The sequence below is a fragment of the Aedes aegypti genome, chromosome 3, assembly GCF_002204515.2.
Source record: "Aedes aegypti strain LVP_AGWG chromosome 3, AaegL5.0 Primary Assembly, whole genome shotgun sequence".
In the NCBI taxonomy this organism is placed as follows: domain Eukaryota; kingdom Metazoa; phylum Arthropoda; class Insecta; order Diptera; family Culicidae; genus Aedes; species Aedes aegypti.
The window spans coordinates 260,830,237-260,855,180 of record NC_035109.1 but is presented as its reverse complement, the minus strand read 5'-3'; the positions used below and the strand labels follow the sequence as shown (position 1 = coordinate 260,855,180).

Below are 24,944 nucleotides of genomic sequence, written 5' to 3'. Positions count from 1 at the left end.
TAATAATTTTAAGTCATTAAAGCTCCAAAAATGTTTCCGTTTTTATGGATTTTAAATATTTCTTTTTTCTAACATGACGTTAAAACTAATTTTACTTTTTTTACAAAATAGCCAAAGGCGAGGCACATATTTTTCTCAGTTTCATATCTCTATATTTTTCTTAAGTATCCAAAAAATATATCGTTTTAATTTGTTTCCTCTCTAAATATAAATTTTGAGACTTAATAATTGTTATCTTTCATTTCACGTTGGAATAAGTTCAGCTCAGACATTTCAACTGTGATGACACGGGGTAAGTGTCGTTCGGTTTCGTTCGCACACGTTTTCTGATGAGCGAGTAGGATTTTGCGGTAAGTGCCCTAAAGTGGAGCTTGCGCCTTTTGATAGTCTATTCTCGCGACACACACACTGCAATGCTGAGCGACACTAAACGTGCATCGATAAGCGGAGGGGAGGTTTGTGTATTTTGACTAAGGTAGTACGAACTAAAAAAAATAACTCCTTGGTCGTTATCTTGGGTTATTACGTGTCCGTGTTTTTTTTTTCAAATCCTGTCCAGCATTCATAGGTATTTATCGAAAATTGCGTCCTATTAAAAATCAGGCAACTGCCAAACATTCACCCTTATTCTCATTTACGGCGGATCCAACTTTCGATCAAGACCTATTCATTCGAATCCATGGCCCACTTGATTTTACTGGTGTAAACGGGAATGCAAAACGGTTTTCGATCGAAAGAGCATTCGAACGCAAACAAGAATAGGTGTGATTATTCTTATGAAATTCAACAGAAATCTGCCAAAGATCGTGACGTCAGAACCAATACTTATTTCTATATAAATCAATTCAGGAAAAAGGAACGACGAAAGTATCAAGGAATCTCTTAATGAGTACCTTTTTACAGTTTTTTTACAATTTTTTTCTAATTTTTATTTCGAATTCCTTCACGGCGATTCCTCCTAGTTTTTATAGGAAGGTCCAGAATCTCCTTCCTGAATTTCCCAGATTTTTTTGTGAAATTTATCTTCAAGAAAGAAATTCCAGAGTATGTTTATTTTTCAATACAGAAAATTATTTCATGAATCTTGCAAAGATTCCTGTAGAACACATCAATATTTCTAAGTACCTATTTTCGCACAGTGGAATTGGCATCTCTAGATTAGATCTCTAGATGTTTCTCAAGGGATTAATAAATTTGGTTTCAACAATCCCCTCAAGAAAAATTTCACTAATTCGTGAATAGGGTGGCTGATTCAGTGGTAGTGTGTGGCAATTTTTATTTTATGTGTATTTTTCTTACATGGTCCTTGTTCAAATGATATGAGTGTATTTAAAAAATCTTGGTCATCAGTCAGGAAATAGTAAAACCTAAAAATCTTAACGATTTTGCTCCTTTGCACCAGTAATAGTGGGGCGTTCCTATTATAGTGAGTCTCAATGGGAAATCAATGTAAACCAGTATCATTAGAACAGAAGTTAACAAATACCACTCTAGAACATGTTCCAGTAATGGTGAAAATGATTTTTTGAAATATTCAATGATTTTATCATTCTAAGATTTTTTTTACGTGAAATAGAATAAAAAAAGCTTTTGAATGACGTATGGAATTCGAGCTTCCGTTATTTTTTTGACGTTTATTCCTCAACCCGTTACTATTGCCTCTATCACTGGTACAGACGCCCTAATACATTTTTTTATTCTTTCTACAGTTGATTCGATTTTGAAGTTTTTATTTTTTTGGGTTTCTGATTTGAATGACTTCATATTTTTCCCTTAGAATCTTTCCAAAGATTCCACAAACCATCTAAAAATCGTTTCATTTTTTATTTTTACTCTATCAGCGAGATTTTTAGCCCTTGGCTATTCCATCTCGGGACCGATGGCTTTACTTCCCTTCCGAATGAAATCATCATTACAACGCTAATGTCATAAATGACTATCTCTGGAATGGAATTCGATCCCCCCAGGTCCTCGGCGTGAGTTCTAATCACTACACCAGGTCTGCCCTCCCCACAATCTTTTCTCGCAGGACATCTATTGGATTTTTAATAAGCCATTTTGCAAGAAAATCCTATGGAAATTCCGGCAATTGGAAACCAGGAATCTCACGAAGATTTTTCACAAGAATCTTCGAAGAACTGAACCAGGAATTTTACCTAAGACAACTCCAAGCGTTTCTCTAGGCATTAGCCGTATGACGTTTAGCCGAAAGTACGTTTGGTCGAACGGACATTTCGTCGAATGGACTTTTGTCATAATAAGCTTTTATTGGCTTTTATCGGTGAAAGCGATTCAACTATTTCTTGCTGCTCGCATAGTAACCATTTAAAGCTTCCATTGCAAACTTTGTTATTCACCTGAAAACATGAACACCGTCAGCAAACCAATATAATTTACTTAAGAAATGATATTATGCTGAATGTCTGAATAAGCCAATTGGTCATAAATGGAGAAACGTATCCTGTTACCGATACTTAAGATTCACTTCGGCAAACGTTTTTTTGTTTGTTTTTCAACATTTCAAAATCGTACCCACGTGCGTAAGCTTCAAGACACTCTTCGAATGCTATCATCAGATGATCAGCAGTTCATTAGAAAAAACGATGACATTTCTAAAAATTAAAAAAAAATCAAAATAAATCAATTATTGAAAGAATTATGATATTTTGAATGAATAATAAATTTACATGAAGTTCGTAGACACAAAAGTCAATTTGGACAAAATGAGATGTAAAATTGTGAAAAATAATGGAATCGTTCTGGTGTTATTTTTCACAATTTTACATCTCAATTTGTCCAAATTGACTTTTGTGTCTATGAATTTGAGGCCTTTTTCAAAACACCGTCGACTGGTTTAAGTCGTAATAGACATGGCAACCCTAGTTAAATAAATTCACACTAAGACATATTGAAGGTAATGTGCAAAATAATATTTTTAAGATGTTCTTTTAAATAATCATCTAAACCCTAGGTATTTGTATATGTTTAGAGGTACGTTCTTCGCCAATTGGGAAATCTTTGCCAGTTCACATAACTTTTGATCATATATTATAACGTTCAATCCGAGATGAGCCAGCCTCGGGCTGCAAAGCTCGTTAATAAATAATAAAGAGAATAATAATAATATAAAGTTCAAACCATGAATTCTATTGTACAGAAGTTGCATTTCAACATCAAATGATCTAAAAAAAAAGTATCAATAAAAGCTCTCGACCAAATTTCCTTCCGGTCAAACGTCATTCGACCAAATGTCATCCGATGAAATGTTCGATGATATTCGACCAAATGTCTCTTCGACTAGATGTACTTTCGACCAAATGTCCTAAAGCCCTTTTGAAGATGTTTTGTGAATCCCACTTTGTATTTTGCTTCCGGCGTACGTTCAAATTTTTATCAGCAATATTATTAGAACGATTTCTGATCGTAATCAAAGAGCAAAGCTAATAACAATCTAACAATCGTTTTTCGCAGAACAGCTCTTGTTTTTTTTTTCAAATCCATTTTGCAAGAAAATCTTAGAAATTCCGGCAATTAAAAACCAAGAATCTCTCGAAGATTTTTCTACAAGAATTTTTGAAGAATTGAACCAGGAATTTCACCAAGGACCAGGAAATTTGTCTAGAACATGTTTAGATATTTCTGTAGAAATTTCTAAAGCATTCTTTTTGGTATTCTCTTGTGGAAGTTTATAGGAATTCCTAAAGAAGAGTGTCACGAACTCCTAATTTTTTATTTTTTTTTTTTAATGTACTGTTGATAGAATTGATTTAAGTTTGTTCAAAGGAATTAAAAACAGCTTCTGAGTAAATTACTGTAAGTACTATTTTGGAAGAGTTTCTATCCTTGAAAAAATGATTGAATTAATATTTGACAGAATTATAGTGAACAGTATCTAGTTTACTACAATAATTGCCGATGTTGATTCTGAGAGAACTCTTGAATGTGTTCTCATAGGGAACTCTGTACTATTCTTTGGACAAATCATTGGATGCATTTCATTGAGAATCTCTTGAAAAGAATACCAAAATAAATATTGAAACTAAGTAGCTAAAGAAATATTCTGAGAATATTTTGAATTGAAATGATACTTAGAAGACTTCCAGGTGTAATTCCCTAATGAATTCAAGGAAAAGTTGAAAATTTATGTAGGGGTCATTTGTGGGATTCTTAGACAAATATCTCGATAAATCTAAAATAAATAAATTCCCGGAGTTCAAGCATTTTATAAGAGAAATTTGCTGAAATTAGCATAACATATCATAGAGTTACTGTACATGTCAATGGTTGCTGCACCGTGATTGATCGGTACTGGTAAGAATTGCACTTGATAATTTGCACATCCAAATGATTTAGGGATGGTACTTTTTCTTATACTCACAGTACACATTTTAGCACAGGGTTTCCACAGAGGCCAACCGGTGGTCCGTGGATCCCTAGGAGCCATGACGACTTCCCAAGAGGTTCGCGAAGCCATTTATAATTATGTTTCCTTTTATTGATTGATGAATAAAAGTAAGGAATCTTTTGCTTCGCTTGTTTTACAAGAATGCATTAGTAACAAGGCTCAAATTTTTGATATAGCAAATAGCTTAAATACATAATTTATTTTGTCAATAATAGATTGCAAGTTTTATTCTACCTCACAGGCTTTGCTTGAAATTTTCTCATCTCGAATTTGTAAATAAAGCAAATTTTGTTTCTAGAATTTTAGGAAATTCCTGACATATTTTGAGCTTGATTTCACCTTCTTTCCCTTAAAAAACCTTAGAAATTCCTTGATGCGATTAAAGCAGTTCGAACTTTGCTAAAACTCACTTCTGGAAGAATCTTATCAGACCTTATCGGAATTTTAGAGAGATGTTTTAGTCGATTATGGGGCTACATAGGATAATAGCATAATTCTTGCATTATGTGCGGTGGATTACATACAGTTGTGTGCAGAATGATAGTAGTGAAAGTCGATTTTCATACCAAATGCTCAACTTTGGCACTTTGTGGGCTTCGTGGCCGAGCGGTTAGCGCCGGCAGTCGTTTAGGCGTATTGTGTCACGAACTATTACTTTGAGCAATTTCACCTGGTGCTTAACTTTTCAACCAGTACTGTTAAAAGTTTCAAGTTTTGGGATAATAAAATTGAAGATATTTGTATTTTTCTGCCAAAATTGAGCGAATGGCATCATAGTTACACACACAGAGTTACAGCATGCCAAAGTTGATCATTTTGTATGAAAATCGACTTTCACTACTATTATTATGAACACAACTTTATGTAAATTTTGGGTGTTTCTGCAAGAATCTGTTGATTCAAAATGAGATCATTTCATAAACTTCGATTCTGGGAATTGGGGGTCCGCGGGATGTTTGTTAATCTCTAAGATAGTCGCAACTTCAAAAAGGTTCGGAATCACTGTTTTAGCATATCTCATATTATTGATCAATTAAGGCGCCGGCCAGATTTTTACAGTTGAAATGTGAAAGGAAAACCGAGAATACCTCTGCATCTACACAATCACCACGAAGAGGGTTTTATTAGTGAGGGAGGAAACAGATCTGGGAGACACCTTTGGTCGTACCTCGCAGTGAAAAAATATTGGTTGAAGATTAAAACCGAAGCTGAAACTCTAATCAATCTTCTTGATTTACGTCGACATTCGTAATGGTTTTAGTAATAAGCATGAGCATGAGCATTGATTACCGTACAATTCGTAGTTGCTGCTGCAAGAATAACCGAAATTGAACAAGGAACCAACAGAAGGAATTTGGGAGTAGCTTACCGTTTTCAGTGTATAATTTTGAGAATTCAAAATATTATTAAGTCAATAACGGCGCCGGCCACGTCCTTACGGTCATCGGGGAAGGAAGGAATGTTAGTGTTACATCCATTGTTACTAAAGACCGAGTATACCTCTGCATCTTCATGGTTGGCACGGGAAGGAGTTTTTGTTAGTGGGAAGGCTTCAGAAGCTATACAATTTGGATGCACCTTGATTAGTGATGCGATTCGTGTAACCTCAATTGAAAAAAATATCTATTTACATAGTCTTCAAAAGTATGTCGACATCTCTAGTGACAAACCATTCAAAGAGTTTGTTGCGTTTGATAAGTGATTCGATTTATGAAACATGAACCGATATAATCTTCTATCAGTGTATGAAAAAAAAGTCGTCACTTCTTGTGTTGAAACATTCAAAGTGACATGTATTACTTACTTTACTTTTGCTGGCGCTACGTCCTTCAAGACATGACCTGCGCCACAATGTTACGCCAACTAACTCGGTCCATGGCTGCTAACCTCCAATTCCTCGATCGCCCCACACTTCCAAGATCCTGCTCCACTTGGTCAAACCACCTAGCTCGTTGCGCTCCCCTTCGTCTTGTACCGGCCGGATTTGAGTTGAACACCATTTTTGCGGGATTGTTGTCCGGCATTCTCACAACGTGTCCCGCCCATCGTACCCTTCCAGCTTTGGCGACTTTCGTGATACTGGGTTCACCGTAGAGTTGCGCAAGCTCGTGGTTCATTCTTCTCCTCCATACGCCGTTCTCACATACTCCGCCGAAGATCGTCCTAAGCACACGTCGTTCAAAAACTCCTAGCGCTTGCAGGTCCTCTTCGAGCATTGTCCACGTCTCATGCCCGTAGAGGACTACCGGTCTTATTAGCGTCTTGTACATGGTACACTTAGTACGGAAGTGAAGTTTACCAGACCGCAAGGTCTTGTGGAGTCCATAGTAAGCACGACTTCCGGCGATGATACGTCTTCGAATTTCTCTGCTGCAGTTGTTATCCGACGTTATCAATGATCCGAGGTAGACGAATTCGTCCACCACCTCGAACTCATCCCCGTCGATCGTCACGCGTCTGCCTATGCGAGCTCTATCGCGCTCGGTTCCTCCAGCCAGCAGATATTTCGTCTTCGACGTATTTACCTTCAATCCAACCCGATCTGCTTCACGTTTCAGCCTGGTATACTGTTCAGCAACCACCTGGAACGTTCTTCCGACAATGTCCACGTCGTCAGCGAAACAAATGAACTGGCTGGATTTATTGAAGATCGTGCCCCGCATGTTGAAGCCCGCCCGTTTCATAACACCTTCTAGCGCAATATTGAACAGGAGGCAGGAAAGACCATCGCCTTGTCGAAGTCCTTTGCGTGTTTCAAACGGGTCCGATAAAGCACCCGATATCTTCACACAGCACTGTACACTATCCATCGTAGCTTTGATCAGTCTAGTCAGTTTCCCGGGAAAACCGTTCTCGTCCATAATCTTCCATAGCTCTTCGCGGTCGATGGTATCATAGGCCGCTTTGAAATCGATGAATAGGTGGTGCGTAGGGACTTGATATTCGCGACACTTTTGGAGGATCTGCCGCAACATAAAGATTTGGTCTGTCGTCGATCGACCGTCCACAAATCCGGCTTGATAACTTCCAACAAATCTGCTTGCCAGTGGCGATAGACGGCGGAAGATGATCTGGGAAAGCACTTTATAGGCTGCATTAAGAATGGTGATCGCTCGATAGTTCTCACATTCTAACTTGTCACCCTTCTTGTATATTGGGTATATTATTCCCTCCTTCCACTCCTCCGGTAGCTGTTCTGTATCCCAGATCCTGGCTATCAATCGGTGCAGACAAGTGGCCAACCTGTCCGGGCCCATTTTAATAAGTTCCGCTCCAATACCATCCTTTCCAGCTGCTTTGTTGTTCTTGAGCTGTTTGATAGCATCCTTAACTTCACCTATTGTGGGAGTTGGCACGTCTCCCTCATCCGCCGTACTGATGAAGCCATTCCTCCTGCTGTCTTGATCTTCCTCCTCTGCGCCGTTTAGGTGTTCATCGTAGTGCTGCTTCCACCTTTCAATCACCTCACGTTCGTCCGTCAAGACAGTGACATGTATATGTCCTTCAATATCTATTATGTCAAATATGACTTAAAGTATGCCGACAATTGGAGTGTCGTACCAATCATCCCAACTAACAATTTTAGCGCTATAAGCCAAGATTATTTGCTTTGTGCTGTATAACAGTTGAATTGAAGCAGCGAATGCAGCAAAAAATGAAAGCTGTCAAAAATAGAACGATTAGCGTTAATACAGCTTTAACGCAAACGTTTTGCAGCTACAAATCTTAGCTGAATAAGGGGTCTATTGTATAAGTCGAGTCGACCAAAGTGGCTCGACTGGAGTCACTGTCGACCAAAAATTTCACTCGATACGGCCTTGTCACTCGAGTTTTTCGACAGTTGTCACTTTAAGTGACTGGATTACTGTGGGAGTCGACGGGTGACATCTGAAATATGCATGCTTACTTTGATCGACAGTGACCACAGATGAGTCACTTGGATCTGCTCGATTTACAAAATAGACCCCTAAATTTCGTCAGTTATCGCTTTTACTGCTTTCACTAAGCTGTAACTCAACGCCGTAAAAGTTAGCAACCTACTGATGTGGAATAAAACTCGCCATCATCAATCCGCCTGCTTCTATACAGTATGATTTGTTATGCTGCTCAATATATATTTGAGAAGCGCTTTGTCGTTAGTTATACAGCGAGCATACAGCAGTATGCTGTAAAACAACAACTTGTGGCGCATATACTCAGCTTGTTGGATGTAAACATTGCGTTTGACGTTTCGCACCCTTTTACAGCCTGATGAAGTGGTGTAAGCGCGGCTATGGCATCTTTTACGATCATTATAAAATATTGTGTGAACCGTTTTCGATGTAGAACAAAACGGTGTGTTTTCTTTGCCTTTCGATATAGACTGTAGTGGCAACAAGGACAGCGTCGAGACTTGTGGATGCAGAGATCGTGAGTTCGATTCCAAGCGGTGGCAGGTAACGTTGGGAACATGAAATTCAGATACTTATGATATCAATTCCGGAAGCTGTGAAACAGCTTGAAAATAATATTTAATCGATAATACAGCGAAGCTGTATAATAATTATTCAACAGTTGCGAAATGGTTGAGAAAGCGCCTTCCGAAGATGTTACACAGCTACTTGTCGTATAACTGTCGAGATAGAACAATGATCGGTATGAATAAGAGCTGCCAACACAGCTTAAAAGTAGCTGAGTAGATTCGCCAGATTTGTTGGTAAAAGGATCACATAGAAGCTTTCGTTCGTATGTACTCAGCATAAAGTCGTATAAAGAGGACCTAGAGAATGTTTACATTTGCACTAAATGTTAGTTGGGATTTTTTTTTAATAAATGCATGAATGCAACATTCAAACAATTTTCGCGATAAAGATGTGTCTACACATATTTTTATTAGGATAGAAGTATGAAACGAGCTCACCAATAGATGATCCATCGTTGACAAGGGAGCTCCGAATCACTTCATTTGCGGCACCAGTACGCCTGGATCATACGTGTTAAATGAATAACGAAAAATAACTTCTCCGGCGACGCAAACACGAACCGTCCTGCTGGGGCTTTACGAAGCTCTGCCCAGAAGACGCGCGAAAACCGAAAAAAATACTCCGACGACGCTAACACGAATCGAATTCCTTGGGCTTTACGTAGCACTGACCAGAAGACACGCGAAAACTGAAAAAAACACCGGCGGTGCAAAAACGAACCGTTCTGCATGGGATCTACAAAGCACTACTGCCAGAAAACGCGCGAAAAACGAAAAAAAAAGCTCCGGCGACGCTAACACGAAACGTCTTGCTTGGGCTTTACGAAGCACTCACTAATCAATGGTTTTAGTAATGACGATAAAAAAGAAAGGTATCGAAATCCGGAGTTAAATTGATCACCTAGGCGAATTTAGCCAATTCGGTACCAATTCCTTACAAGTATGCTGAATGTTTCGTTTGCATCACAGACATTCTATGTTTTCTAGTTAATAGATGTCAAATGCTGAAAAACAATATAATTTTTTTAAAAACCTAATTTTGTACATACATATTTATAGTATTTTTTTAATCTTCGGGCTGTCGCGCTGTTGTACTTTGTACAACAGTTGTGATTTATATGCAATCTTTTTGCAACAAATATATCTATCGACACAACCAAAATGTATTCCTCAAGAATCTACTTAAGAACAATAATCGACAGTTTTTGTTTACAATATGGCCCTTTCTAATGCGGTAAAATCAACAAAAATACATGGAAGTCGCATAATTATGAGCGCACTATATACGGTACGAGTTAACCACAGTTTGAAATTGGTATATCTCAAAATTCAGATAATTTAGAAACTTGGAGTCTTTGGTAAAGTTGTTCTGGAAGTGAAGCGCTACCTGATGGTACCTTATTTATTTCGCAATTTGACCGCTAGGTGGCACTAGTGGACATGGAAATTTTACTTTTGTTTTGCAGATATTTCAGGATCCTGACCATTTAGAAGGATGACGTCTTCGGCAAAGTTGTTTAGTAAGTTAAGAACTATCATTGTTTGAGCTAGTTGATTTAAAATTTTGCCACTAGGTGAAGCTAGTGAGCATGAAGCTTTTGTTTGCAGATATCTCAGGAGCCTGACCACTTAGAAATATGACGTCCTTGGCAAAATTGTTCAGTAGCTCAAGTGCTATCATTATTTGAGCCAAGAAATAGGATATTTTGTCACCAGGCGGCGCAATTGAGCATGAAATTATTGTTTTGTGGATACTGCACGATCTTGTCTTTTTAGACAGGCATCTTCGGCTAAGTTGTTCAGAAGCTCAGGGACTATCATTATTTTACAAAATCTCGAACTTTGAGGATTAAACAACGAAAGAATTTGAGCTACTGAACAAGTCTGTCAAAAACGCCATCTTTCTAAGTGGTCAGATTCCTGAGCTATTTGCGAAACAAATGTTTTATGCTCACTAGCGCTACTGGTGGCAAAATTTTGAATCAACTAGCTCGAACAATGATAGGGGAAGGCGGGGCAGTATGGTCATACGGGGTGAAATGGGTCACCTTCCATTTGAGCTTAAAAAACAGTTTTTCACCTCGATAACCTTAGGACCTCATAAAGTATGCTTCAATTAGCCACCAACGTGAAAACCACGCGAAAATATGATTTTGTACTTCATATATCGATAAAAATCTGAAACGTTGATGCTACTACGAAAATCTTATAAGATTTTGGATGTAAAAATAAGCTTTGCATAAAGTTTTGTTTATTGTTTTCAATTTTTTTCACAGCAGTTCGTTCTTTCATTATTTAATGGCATTATGTGCACGAAATTGTATAGATTCTAAAATAAATTTTCAATAAAACATAATTTATATGAAACATCTGGGAACGGGGCAATATGGTCATAGCCGGTCAAAGCTATCTTATCACAAAAATAAATAATCAAAAATGGCATGTAATTTTTGCAGTTTCATTGCAATATTGTCGTTGCACGTGATTTTAATTAAAACTAGAATTTTTAATTGGTTCAACTTATTTGAATGATAATGTTTGAAAACTGAAGCTCTTAAAACCATGATTTTTTGAACGGTCAGCAAAACATACCTTTTCATGATTCAAAACAGACTTCAACCCAGTTTTGTACTTAACTCTATCATGTATACTGCCTTTCTTCTAAATTAAGCCTTACGAACGGTTTTCCATTTAAAATAATAGGACTTAGTATGGTGGCTCATATTGCCCCGTAGGGGGGACCATTTCGCCCCGTATAGTGTAGAGTCACACACAAAATAGTGTTTTTCAAAAATGTTCCCAACAAAATTCTAAGTAATTTTTTTTACCAAAATACAATTGTGGTATGAAAGGAAATACTTCAAACTACAAATTAAGCTTATGAATCGATTAAATTGTATTTTGTTTCTATGCATTTCAAGAACTTTTGCTTAGGTGGACCATACTGCCCCTATTGACCCTAGTCCTTGAGTTACTGAAAATCTTTGCCGAAGACGCCATCAGGATCCTGAGATCAGCAAAACAAAAGTTTCATGGTCACTAGCGCCGCTAGTGGCAAAATCCCGAATTTCTTGGCTAACATAATGATAGCCCTTGCGCTACTGAACAATTTTGCCGAAGACGTCATATTTCTAAGTGGTCAGACTCCTGGGATATTCACATAACCAAGGGTGTTGTACAAAATACAACGTGCGACTACTCGCGTTACAAAAATTCGTGCGACGACCGAAAGGTTAACGTGTAAGCAATACTGTTGGAAAAGTCAGTACCTGGGAGGGAGAAACCAATACAAAATTTCTGTACGTCATAGTGAGCCGAGATTCCGCTGTCACGAACTGTCACTGTGAGCCCAGATCTCAAACATTGGACTAACATGAAAAAAGCGCGTAACTGATTAAAACACATTTTCGTATTCCTTCAAAAGTGATAAAAATCGAATGAAAATCAATTCATGCACATAACGCAAGTAATATCACGTGAGCACCATTTAATCTGATTGAACATAAAGCATTGAAAAACGCATCGTTCTACTTTTTCCAATGAAAATTAATATTTAGTGCATAGAAAACTGTGGCCCTTTTTTCATGTTTGTCAGGAAAGATCGAAGGTGCACAACAAAAGGAAACTACCGATTTTCTCGAAGCCTGCCTTGATTGTTGTTGGCAAGCTGGAGTTATCTTGCAGTTCAAAATAACGTTGTCTTATATTTCGTGTGTAGTATCGGTGCCTCCCTCCCAGGTCAGTACTAATCAATCCGCTGCTGATAATTGAATTATCTTGTGAGTTTAAGTGTGAACTACTGTAGCCGATTTTAAAATTACATAGCATAACAAACATAATTTTTCAATCATAAAACCGTTTATTTTTGGAAAACGTGCTTATTTCAAGGAAAATGGTCCACATTTAGGCGTATTATTTAACAGATAAGCATTTTTGTTATTCTCAAACTTTCTTTTTGATATTTGGTTTCGCCCAGTGGGTCATTGTCAATTTTTATTATTCAAACTTGTTTTATGCGATTTTGTTATTTCATAAAAATAATGTTTTGGTAGGTATACTGAAAGAGATCAACAAAGTACTGGTTTTGCCGAAATTAAGTGGACAATGTTGAGAATGATGGAGCATGCTGAAGTATTACAATAGTCTGAACATAGAAGGCCTTGCTTATTCATTAACGTCAAGACAAAGTGAAAGAAAATCAGTCTTTCAACGAAAGTTAAAGAGTGAAGACGCAAAATTCAGATAATAATGGCTCACCAGGAGAAGCTCCGGTCACAACAGACAATATCTCAATTCCTAATGACAGTAGTAAAATAGTGGTCAATTTGCCCACGAATTACGGTATGTGTATATTAATATTGAATAAAACATGAATAAGGGCTCATGACTACACTTTTAGTGAAGCCACATCCATAGCTTGTTTGGAAATTACATAAACGAAACGTTGCCACGATAAAAATGTATTATCATAAGCATGACACGAGCTCACCAGTTGGTAATAAATCCTCCACTGCATACGAATACTCGCACAACGAGATCTGGACACGATTGATCTTGATTCCTTCGCTTGCCCTAAAAAAGCATGCTACATAATCAAACGACATACAGTACCTACTTTTTATAAAGGAACTTTGCTGAAATTGTAAAAAAAAACTCATGAAATAATTCTATATTCTGCTTCCTTGCGGTTCCTCACCGAATTGGCTTCAGCACCTCCTCAAGGGCGTCCCTAGACCCGTAGCACAGCATAACAAAAATGTCATTTTCACGTGTCTCAAGGATCAAAATATGTGTCTCTATTATTGCGGTTGCTGAATCTGATGCAGTTCTCAGAAATATTTCAGCACGTCACATTTTTTAGTAACAGCTCCCCAATGTTGTAAAAACCTCTAGTTTTATAAATGTTTACATGAAATTTATAGTATTTTTTATAAAACTTTTTTCGTAATCCAATGTACCAAGCATATCCTATTTTGTATGCTTAACTTTCATTTCAGGTATAATTTGATTAAAATTGCACGATTAAATTTAAATTTAATCGTTTTTTTTTCAACATGCTTGCACTGCCCATAACTGCATATTTGTAACATTCGACAAAAGTAGGCATTGAGTAAATGGGGTACCAAGTTTGTATTTTACTGCAGTATGGGAGGAAACTAAAATTTCAAAAAATCATTAAGAATTCAAAAGAGCTTAATTGAGGCTGAAATTTTGCACAACTCATACCGCATATTGGGTGAATAGACAGAAAATTATTCTGATATAAATTTCGTTGCTACTACATTATGAGGCTCATGTATAATCTCAATGTGACTGTTATGCGGTTACATTTGCCAATGTGACAAAACAACTTGGTATTTTTTTCGAATTTTCTACAACAAACTCACAGATTTTAGTAAGTTGATCGAAAGTATTTATCATTTGATGACTCTCCCCGGTATTAACTCCAATTTGTCAAAAATGTCGAATGTGACTGTTATGCAGTTATGGGCAGTGCAGTCTCAATACAAAATTTCTCGTTTCTCTTATATGACAAAATACAATACTTTTCTAAACCAAAAAAATAACCTTTGGGTCTCACAATTATTATGAAATTGTTGATCAGTATTGTTATACCTACACATAAAGTTTGAATCCTTGACAAAATAAGCAATAAATTGTCATACAAGCTGTCATGCAACTTGCATGCTAGTTCGTTGGTATTTTTGAATTTCAACAGTCAAAAGCTAGACGAGCTATGATAATTAAAACGGCAATGGATTCAGCAACCCATAATTAAATATATAGCGGTATTTTGATGCTTGAGACAAAAACAAATAGGAAAAAGAGGACTGCCGTGAGCTGGAGTCCGCTGAGAAGGATGATTTCGGAACTTAACTTCACAAGATCATGGAAGGATTGTCGCTTGTGTGCAACGACTGGTAGTTGAAATCCGGACTCCGGAGCTACCTAAAGCTAGAGATGGCTGAATATACTTTTCGATGATAATTTACATACACACTCAATTTGTGTTAAGTCAAAAAATTCTGTTGAAGGATAGTTTTTACCAAAATCATCTAACATATAGTATCTTAAATTTGAAAAAAAACAACGGAAAGTAACATTAAAACAGCACTAAAACAATAAAAAACAACAGATTTTACGAAAAACAATTTAATTGAAATATTTATTTCGAATACATAACAAAATGCATATGAAAAGAATATAAATGAATGAACATAAAATGCTTAAAAGGATATGACTTACTCAAACGAATCATCATCTCAATTGTAACAATCGTACTAAGTAATAATAGATACACAAGCTGGTCAATTATAGCACAGTTGCATTGTACTTCTCAGAAAATAAACTATCAAGTAAAAAAGGCGCATCGAAATACAGGCTCGGCAATTCACATTGGAATCGTTGACGCAGATTGCTACACATATGGCGTTGAATGGTGTACCATGTTTTTTGTTCGTTTTTTTCTTCACTAAAAGATCGAGCGTTGGTAACGTAAAGTTGGCTGTCCTAATTCGTTTGAATATTGTACCGAACAGATCTTTCCACAAGCCTTTCGTCGCAAAGCGTCTCGTTTTGCTGACTGTGCCTTTTGTTTGTTATACATTATTCGTTTTTAATTGATTTGTTGGATTATTTGCTGTTGGCAAACAACATACTTATCGTTTACTATGTGATTATTATTACTAATAACTAATTGATTTACATATAAAGAAAGTTATTATCAACATTTTTTCGTCAATGTTTTACGTTTTTTGAGAACCAAAATCTTAAAGTAATAAATTTGTACATTTAGTATTTGGGAATAATTATCGGCGAATTATTGGGTAGGTATTATTTCTCAGCTGCATTTAATTTTAGTCAAAATAAAACATTACTAGAGTAATATTTTCGAATATTTGATGTTACACTGATTCAGGAATTATAGAACTTTTTTTAATCTATTTTGTTTAGCAATTTTGAACCATTTCGACCCAAACAATTTTTGACTTTTATTACGCATAACAATATTTTTTTCAACATGCTTTGAGCATAAAATGCATCCCATTTTTAATACTGGGTTGTATATTGGAATAATTCAACGGTTTTATTTAATTTCCCATCCTACATTCAGTAGTTGCTTTCAAAATTATCACGAATATCTCTCATGTTATTCTGGGAGATCTAGTTTGTAATCAGGGGAATGTTACATCCGGGGCAAAACGAATAAAAAATAGAGAAAGAATATTCAGTGGAAACTCATCGAATCCAAAAGCTCCTTGGTCCTGTCATTGGCTGCTTCGAGAAATTGGCTACGCTCGTTAACCCTAACCAACAAAAAAGATTGCCAAGTTGTATTCATATGCTTTTGGTACCGACATCACATAACTTCCAAGCCTCAGCAGCCTATTAGTCCCTACTCTCTGGACAAAAGCTAAAACCGTTTCACTTCTAGAACAAGTTACTCATCTTACTGGTATCATTCATCGTGTGCAGATCTTATCCCGCCATCTTGTACATTGCCTTCTATAGTGAGATTTGTGTTGTTTTGTCAAATGGTATTCCTGTCACGCTGTATTTTATATGAAAATGTAATGTATGCAGTTTTGATTCTATTATTATTTTCCGTTCGATATTTTTGCTTACTATTGATGGAAATGCTTGATGAGTTATTTTGTGGTTGATTGGACTATGATTTGGTTTTGTGCGCTGCCAGTGGAATCATCATTGCGTCATGATATAAAACAAAAAAATGTTAAAATAGCTTCTGATGCCTTATTAGCAGAAAGTCGTAAATTATTTATTTTATTTTGAGATTAATGGTTCAATATAAAAGTAATAAAAAGTCGTACAACTGCAGAATAATGATTTTGTCACGAACGTTTTATACGAAAACAACGATATTAAAGCCTCATATTTTGGGGAGAAAAAAAAACGCTGTATGGAAGAGGCGGAGTCAAGAAACGTGAAAGTTCTATCAGTAGCGTAACGCATCCCGCGTTCCGAGATGTGCAATGATAAGAATGGGAGCATCTTGACGCATCTTTAACGTTAGGTAATTGGGGGCAGCACTTCTGTGAACAATTGAATAGTGCTGAAACTGAGAGCACAGGAACTTCTTGAGGAATTCCTGGAAGATTTGTTAATAGATTGTCTGGAATAAGCCCTGGAAGAATTTTTGGGGCAATTTCTGGATAATAGGTGGAAGAATAGGTGGAAAGTCTGCGTAGGAACTCCTGAAGGAATTAGTGTAGGGTTTCATGGAAAAATGCCTAAACGAATCTCCTAATAAATCTGGAATATACCTTTGGCGATTTTTTTGGAAGAACTCCTGTAGGAATCTTTGGAAGATCTGCTGGAGTAACTGGCAAAATCTGGGGAAGAATTATGGAAAAAAAACTCTGCAGGAAATCCGGGATAAACTCTGAGAAAATGTTTAAAGTAACTGAAGATATCAGCGTTGGAGTGCTGAAGAATTCCCTAGATCAAGACTTGCTGCCAGCCCTGCGTAACATGTATGGAATCGGCCAAGGTCTCGCTAAGAATAAGCCAAACTACTGTCCAAGAATTGACTAGCTATAAGGACATAGCTGGAAATTCGCCAATGATTACTCTACGGTAAGAAGTCATCACGGTAGGCAATCATCATGGCATCCTAGTATCGATATTATCTTCATAGTTTATCACTGGTGGATGTAACGCTTAAGCTGCCAGCACTACCAAAAAGTTAAGCCCCATATTACTTAATGTAACTTATAGAGATGAATGAATACTTGAAGGAACAAAAATAATTAATGGTGTATCTGTTTTTAGAAATACTATCTATATGAAATAAAAATTATAGTGTAATTGATTGATGTCATGATTCCTACTAGCTTTTGATGAAACATGCATAAGCTGAATGTTATTTCTCAGTTCTTCATTGATATCTGTCATTTATTGTTATCTTGTCGTCAGTACAAAACCGGCCATCAAGAACATGGCATTCAAAAGTATGCCTTTCACTTCGGTTCACTCGTGTCTATTCTCTCTCTCTCTTTTTCTGTAATATGAAATATTTACACACATTAACGCTCCACAATTACCAGCCGATGACAAAAACACTTTCAAATCAAATTAAACAAACTTTCATATCATTTCACTAGAAATGAATAATTCTGTTTACGATGCAAATCAAAATAATTGTACAACTCAAGCCCCTATTCAAAGCACATTTTTGTATTGTTCTAGTGTTACGTAGCGCTCTACTATGGTTAATCCAGAAAAATGTCAAAAACCTTTAGGTCTTCATTACCTATCCATTTCTTAATCACTGTTAATCGACAGATTAATAATTCTCTCATTGGTTTGACCGTACAAAATGATATTGAATCGACATTTTACTTGTACCTACCGATTTGATTGGGCAAAATGCGTGCCAACAGTTCGCGAACGAATGCGTGTATATTTTTTGTGGGAGAAATACACACTAGGTCTAAGGGGATAAAAGAGAAGCGGCTAGCTAGGCCTACAAAAGGGCCACAAGCCTGCAGCAGCAGTTTAGTTTTAACCGCCGGTTCCCGACGACGACGGTTCCTGAATGTCGGCTTCCCCTTCATTGTTACCGTCGTCTTCTGGGGTGGTTTTCAACGTCGGAATCGGCTGCAACGGTTGAAATGCAGACCCGAGAGAAGGTCTAAGCTGGAAAGCAACGCACGGTTTGAAGTGCGTCGTATTTGTACTGGTATCGGCTTCGGTTAGTTTGAGGTTCACCTGAAGAGATAAAGGCATAGTGTTATAGAGACGATTGTTAATTTATCCGATCGAAAAACCAAAATGCACTTACCTTTTCACAACCATCGGGCGGCTCCCGAGCCAAGAACTTGTTGATCCTTGGTGATGCACTTGAAACAGCAGCTCCCTCGTCGGGGGAAGTGCTTTGACTGCCGTCGTCCGATGACAACGTGTCTCCAAGCGGCGTTTGAGTGTTGACCGATCGAGTATCGCTCGGTATAATCACTCCTCCACCTGCAGCATGAAACAGCTCTGCCAGCGGTGCACGATGTCCTTCCGGAGTTCCGCGGGAATACTGCAATGACACGATATCAGATGAACATTATATTGATCATAGGAAATGGGGCAAAACTACTTGGAATTATATGATACGGTTCATGTCTATATAGGTACATACTTCCTGAGACACTGTTTCTAAAACTTATTGAAATAGAATAACTATCTTCTCAGATAACGCCAAGAATTTCAAAGGATCCAATCACGAGCTGCTAGAGTTCTATCACCTAACACCTAAATTTCTAAAAAATGATCTCGATTATTATCTGCAGAAATTTCTTTAAGAATTTTTGGACAAAATCTTCGAGAACTTTTTTGAAAAATTCTGGGAAAATCTTTTGAGGAATTCCTGGAGGAAACTTTGGAGTAATTCCTGAAGGTATGCTGAGATATATTTCTAGTCGAAATCTTAAAATAACCTGAACAACATTTTTTGAGGAAGTGCTAAAGAGAACGCGTAGGAACTTCCGAATATAAAAGATATCATCAAAAAAAATACTAGTAGAAGTACTAAACGAAAACCTTAGAGGAAATCCAGGATAAATTCCAAGTTGGATTGCTTGAGAAATTTATGGAAAAATCATTATTTCTATTCCTGAAGAATTTCTTTTCCTACCAGAGGCGTCTGGTCAGTCTGTTCAACCTGCTCATTGAACAGGTAGACTATTTGAATAAAAATTGTACAACTAATTTAAAAAACCAAATCAAATTCAACAAATCTTAAAATAGTAGGGGCAATGGGAGCAATATGAACATACGGGGCAATATGAGCCACCCCGGTTTTGACCTCAAAAACAGTGTTTTAATGTCTAGTGTCCAGTGCTGGGAATGGTAATAGTAGTAGGCTTGAATTTTCGCGAAAATCACGTGGCTCTCCTAGTACAGTAGTTCAAAAACGTGAATCTCATCAAGTAGCCTATGTTGGGTGCACGAATTTTCTGAACCATGAGTGTCATTGAAGGCTCTAAATGCGGGAAATGCAGCGGGAAACAGAACATTTTTCTACAGTAACTCTGGGTTGCCCTTAGCAACGGGTGTTTTGCTATTTTCAAGGCTTTTGCCTACAGCAGCGATGGGCGTGAGTTTCACTGGCTTCGCTGACTGTGATTGGCTTTGCTTGGCTACTGTAGAGCGAATTTCAAGATTTTTCCCAACCCTGCTAGTGTCATTATGATCTGCTAAAGGACGCCGCAAATAGCCACCACAATAAAAACCGTAAGAATATTCGTTTGAACACTAAAGATATTTACGAAAATGTACAAATTTGTCCTTCGTCATGAAAAGCTTATAATTTTAGCCGTTTTTAATTAAGCCTATAAGACAATTATATATATAATTCTGATAAATTTTACCATTCCATTGAAACTTCAGATCATTATGAACAGTTCGTGAGCAAAATTAGATTTGTTCGTAAACAAAATTATTGATAAACAATACATTATTTTCTAGATGGAGGGGCGGGGCAAAACGAACCTCCTAGATTTAAGCAAAACAAACGATATTTTAAGCATAAAAATGCATTGCCTAAATATACCAGATTATTTTTTTACTGCATAGTCATCTTTAGGCACCACTACAAGTGGAACACCTTGCTAGAAAATACGTTGAACCAAGTATCGCAATATAGTACTAGTATAACATGGTCTGTTTACTATGTATTATGTATCTTTAAAAAATAAGCCGCTAGAATCAATCATTTCAAGCAAAGCTAATACAATTTCCTTTCCAATAATGTACTCTTCACCACTAACTCTTTTCTATACTGTTTTAAATAAAAATCATTCGATTGAATGAGGTGGCTCATACTGCCCCGTAGGGGGGCTCATAATGCCCCATTTGGTTAGTGACCACGTAGAAAAACATGGTTTTCCAAAAAGTTCCTGAAATAATTTGCAAGTTGATGTTAACATTAATTATCTACGTAACATGGAAGATAACATTTTATAGTACAAGTCACTTGCATTTAAATCATAATTTTTACTGTTTTTCTATGCATTCCATGACGTTTTCCTTAGGCGGCCCATATTGCCCCGATCACCCCTATGAAGGTTTTCAATATAGTGTGGTTTCATAAGCACTATATAGAAAGTAGTATAGCAATTGTCCCAATGTGCCAAGAACGATCGCGTAGTGTGCTGAGTTCTCGCACCATGTAAAAAGCTCGCTTGGTGCGTTCAACCTGTTCAACTGCCACTGTAGAACCAAATCTCATATAATCAAGGTCCCACATACATTCACAGTTCAGTAATCTGTTCGCGCTCAAAAGTGGACAAGCGGCTTGGCTTTGATTCGTGCTGTCGTGTATTCGACAGTTCTTTGTTTACCATTGATTTATTCCACAAACTCGTCGTTAAAATTAGTTGTTGTATGTTACTTCAATTTCAAGTTCAGTGTGGAATCAATTGCACTAATGAAAATCAGTTTGAAACTCCAATATAATTGGAATAAAACGAAAAACTAATCCTGAATAGCTATCCTGTAAAGTTTGCGCCACACCGACCTCAACAAAATGTCTTGTCGAAAATGTTTGCTTTCTGTGGACTGTAAAACCGATTTGTTTGTTGTGTGTGAAGGAAAGTGTTATAGAACATTTCACGCTGATTGTGCTGGCCTTACAGAGGCTAGTGTTTGTTGCTTGAGTAAGAACATTGTATGGTTGTGCGACGATAGCCAACGCCATGAACAGCCCAACAGTAATGACTCAACCGAAAACGCATTACGATCAATCGCTGTAAAATTGATGGACATCTCGACCAAAATCGCCAACATGATGAAATCGATTTCCGATGATACTCATGCCGAAACATCGATTGGGTGCGGAAATGAGCAACCGCCAATTCATTCAACTCCGACTGGATCTCTAACGCTGCTTTCTGGATCCCGCAACAATATAATCAATACATCTGAGCACTCATCCCAAGCACATTCGTCGAGAACAAATTCTTCTCATCACCGTGGGGGAACGTTTTCTTTATTCCTGACAAATATCGATGGACAAGTGACCGAAAAGGAGATAGCTGTATCAAAATCGCTAGGAACGGATGCAAGTTGTTTGATTGAAATTCGTAAGCTAGTACCGAAATGGACAGTTAATGAGATGAACCAGCCTAGGGCTGAAAGTCTCAATAATAAAGAAAGAAAAAATAAGTTAATAATTTTGTCGATTACGCGTCTTTCAAAGTCGTGTTGCATGAAAAATACAAGGAACCCGCCTTGTAAGGTTATACATGGCCTGTTGAAGTAATTTATCGCGAATTTTTTGAACGACCCAGGATAACATGGAGGCCAGTGTAAAGTTATAAACTATGTGTGATGATTGTTGAATGTAACTTTTAATTTGAATGTAATAATGATACTTGTATTCACATCTAGTTGCCGTCACGATGATGTACCTCTTATAAATTATGTTATTCTTACGTCGACATGTTTTGTACCTGTTCTGTTGTATTGTAATTGTAATTGATTTGAAAATAGTGTGCTGTTTTGTTATACAGTCAACTTTCGTTCGTTGCACTAAACCTGTAGCTAGGTGGGCCAAAGACTAATTGGGCTGAGTTTTACGCTGTCAAAATATTGAATACAGTTGAAATTCAGGGCCACCAACATTAATAAATCGAGCTTGAAAAGTGAGGTTTGTCTTCGTTTTAAGTATAGCCCACTTAAAACGAAGACAAACGTCACTTTTCAAGCCCACCTAACGGGAGCCCAATTAAAACGAAGCCCACCTAAAGATAGTGCAATGAACGAAATTCGACTGTAGTATATTAGCTTGTAAGTATCAGTCTGTACAGTTTCTAAATTTAAGATGAAGAATAAATAAATAAAAGCGTGTGGAAACAACCCGTTCAACGAAATGAATCAAACATTGAACAGGTTTTACTGTTCCTCTCCGAATGATTCGTGCACGTTAAGAAGTTTCCTAATAGAATGTATTTTGTTCGGATTAGATCGAATGTCCATCTAGACCTATTTACATCAACTTAGAAGTATATCCACATTATCAAAAATCAAATTGATAACAATCAAATGCATACCAAGCATATGTAAATTTGATTCATCCATTGTTAAACTAACAAATTCTGGTCTTTGGTGAAGTTAGCGCAGTCAATATCGAAATGGAGTGTTCTTAGAGTGTAAAGCATGCAAGTATGATGCTAAATTTCATGCAATACGAAGTCGGTTTCTCTAGACACGTTAAACCAGCCGATTGAACAGGATGAGCAAGATGAAAAAACTCAGGAAGAATGTATACCTATATTCCCAACAAACATTTTTGTTGAATAAGAGCCTAATAAATCACTCTTAAGCTCATTTCAATTTAATAAACTATTGTTCAGCTACTAATGTTACTTGGGTTATCAATGAAATCATCGCATTTTTTCTTCGTAGATTGCTCCAATTTACATGTATTAATAAATGATTATTACTTATCTGTTTTCTTTATAGTCTATTGTGGGATTTATGTTGTTTTTTTTTAAGAATAATTAACCTTTCTAACGGAATTGTCGGATCGCCACCGATGCGGACGGCGTATCCGTATTGGTATTTACGCTGCATTCATACAATTTTCAAGCATTGTGACACTTATTTTAGATCCACATCCAGCCTCGGTGTTAAATTCTAGTAGGTTTAACTTCCTTTTCCCGATCAGCCTAGATAGCCGCGTAGTGTCGGTAGTGGTTGTTTCAATTAGCTAAGAATTGACACTACGGACTGCCTGTTGCAGTGGTAAAAGTCCACCTCACAGGTGACCTCTAATGCATACGGCTTTAAGCTTACCGTGCCTAAGAATAAATGGTTAGGGGTGTCTAAATAAAACCTAACCGCCAACAGATCCGGTGGAATTACAGGGCGCCATCTACAGTATTGTGCCCTTCTTGTGCTACCCGGAGCAATGGTGCAGGTGGCCTTGTGTTTCTCCGAGATAATCAGCTGCCCTTCTTCAGTCTCAAGCTAAATAAGGTTGGGATTATTAATACGTTGTAATTTAGATTAAATATTCACTTTTATGGTTTCGCATTATGCGTTTTACACAGTGTATTCTGGGGATTGGGGGCCATGGGCTTATGGGATGGTGCGGGAAGAGTACAGCGAGTACAGCGCCGTATGCATGGCAGAAGTCGTGAAATCATACGCGTCAAACAAGGCACCGGGACCCGATGGTATCCCGAATGTTGCCTTAAAAGCGGATCCGGACATGTTCAGAACCACGATGCAACGCTGGATTAATCAAGGAATCATCCCGGATGTATGGAAGCGACAGAAATTGGAGCTAGTACCAAAGGCGAGGAAACCACCAGGTAACACGTCGGCGTATAGACCTATCTGTCTACTAGATACGACGGGCAAGTTATTGGAGAGGTTGATTCTCAACAGGCTAGTACCGTATAAGGAGAGTGTGGACGGCCTGTCCAGCAACCAGTTTGGATTCAGAAAAGGTAAATCTACTCTGGACGCCATCCAGTCGGTCGTTCAGACAGCTGAGATGGCAATCGAGGATGAAAGGAGCGGCATCAGTTACTGCGCGGTTGTCACTCTGCATGTGAAGAATGCGTCCAACAGCGCAAGCTGGGAAGCAATAGCACACGCGCTTCATCGCCTCAAGGTACCGGTGTAGTTGCTTAAGCTTCTAGAAAGCTATTTTGATGGTAGGATTCTACTGTATGACACAGAGGAGGGGCATTAAAGCGTTCGAACTACCGCGGGAGTACCTCAAGGTTCAATACTGGGCCCGCTGTTATGGAATGTGATGTACGATGACGTACTGAGGCTGCCCCTTCCGACGGGTGTTAAGATTGTTGGCTTCGCCGACGATATCACCCTAGTGGTCTAAGGTGAATCGATGGAGGAAGTAGAATTGACAGCAGCGCACTCTATTTCCATAGTTGAGGAATGGATGAAGTCTAGGAAACTACCCGTCACAAGACTAAGGGTGGTGGTGGTCAACAACCGCAAGCCTGAGCAACGGGCGCCTATCTCGGTAGGTGATTGCACCATAGAGTCCAAGCGATTAGGCATCTTGGGGTAATGATCAATGACAATCTCAGC

At 37.6% G+C, this 24,944-nt stretch overlaps 1 protein-coding gene across 1 annotated transcript in view; it reads right to left on the bottom strand.

Moving 5' to 3' along the window:
* Positions 1 to 15,515: 15,515 nt before the first annotated feature.
* LOC5571101 (protein FAM117B) overlaps positions 15,516 to 24,944 on the bottom strand; it is a 37,626-nt gene continuing 28,197 nt past the window's right edge. The window contains exons 4-5 of the mRNA XM_001659489.2: positions 18,673 to 18,915; positions 15,516 to 18,599 (exon numbers count right to left, since the gene is read on the bottom strand). Coding sequence (XP_001659539.2) covers positions 18,393 to 18,599; positions 18,673 to 18,915 — 450 coding nt within the window. The 3' untranslated portion in view covers positions 15,516 to 18,392. The remainder of the gene's footprint in view (positions 18,600 to 18,672; positions 18,916 to 24,944) is intronic.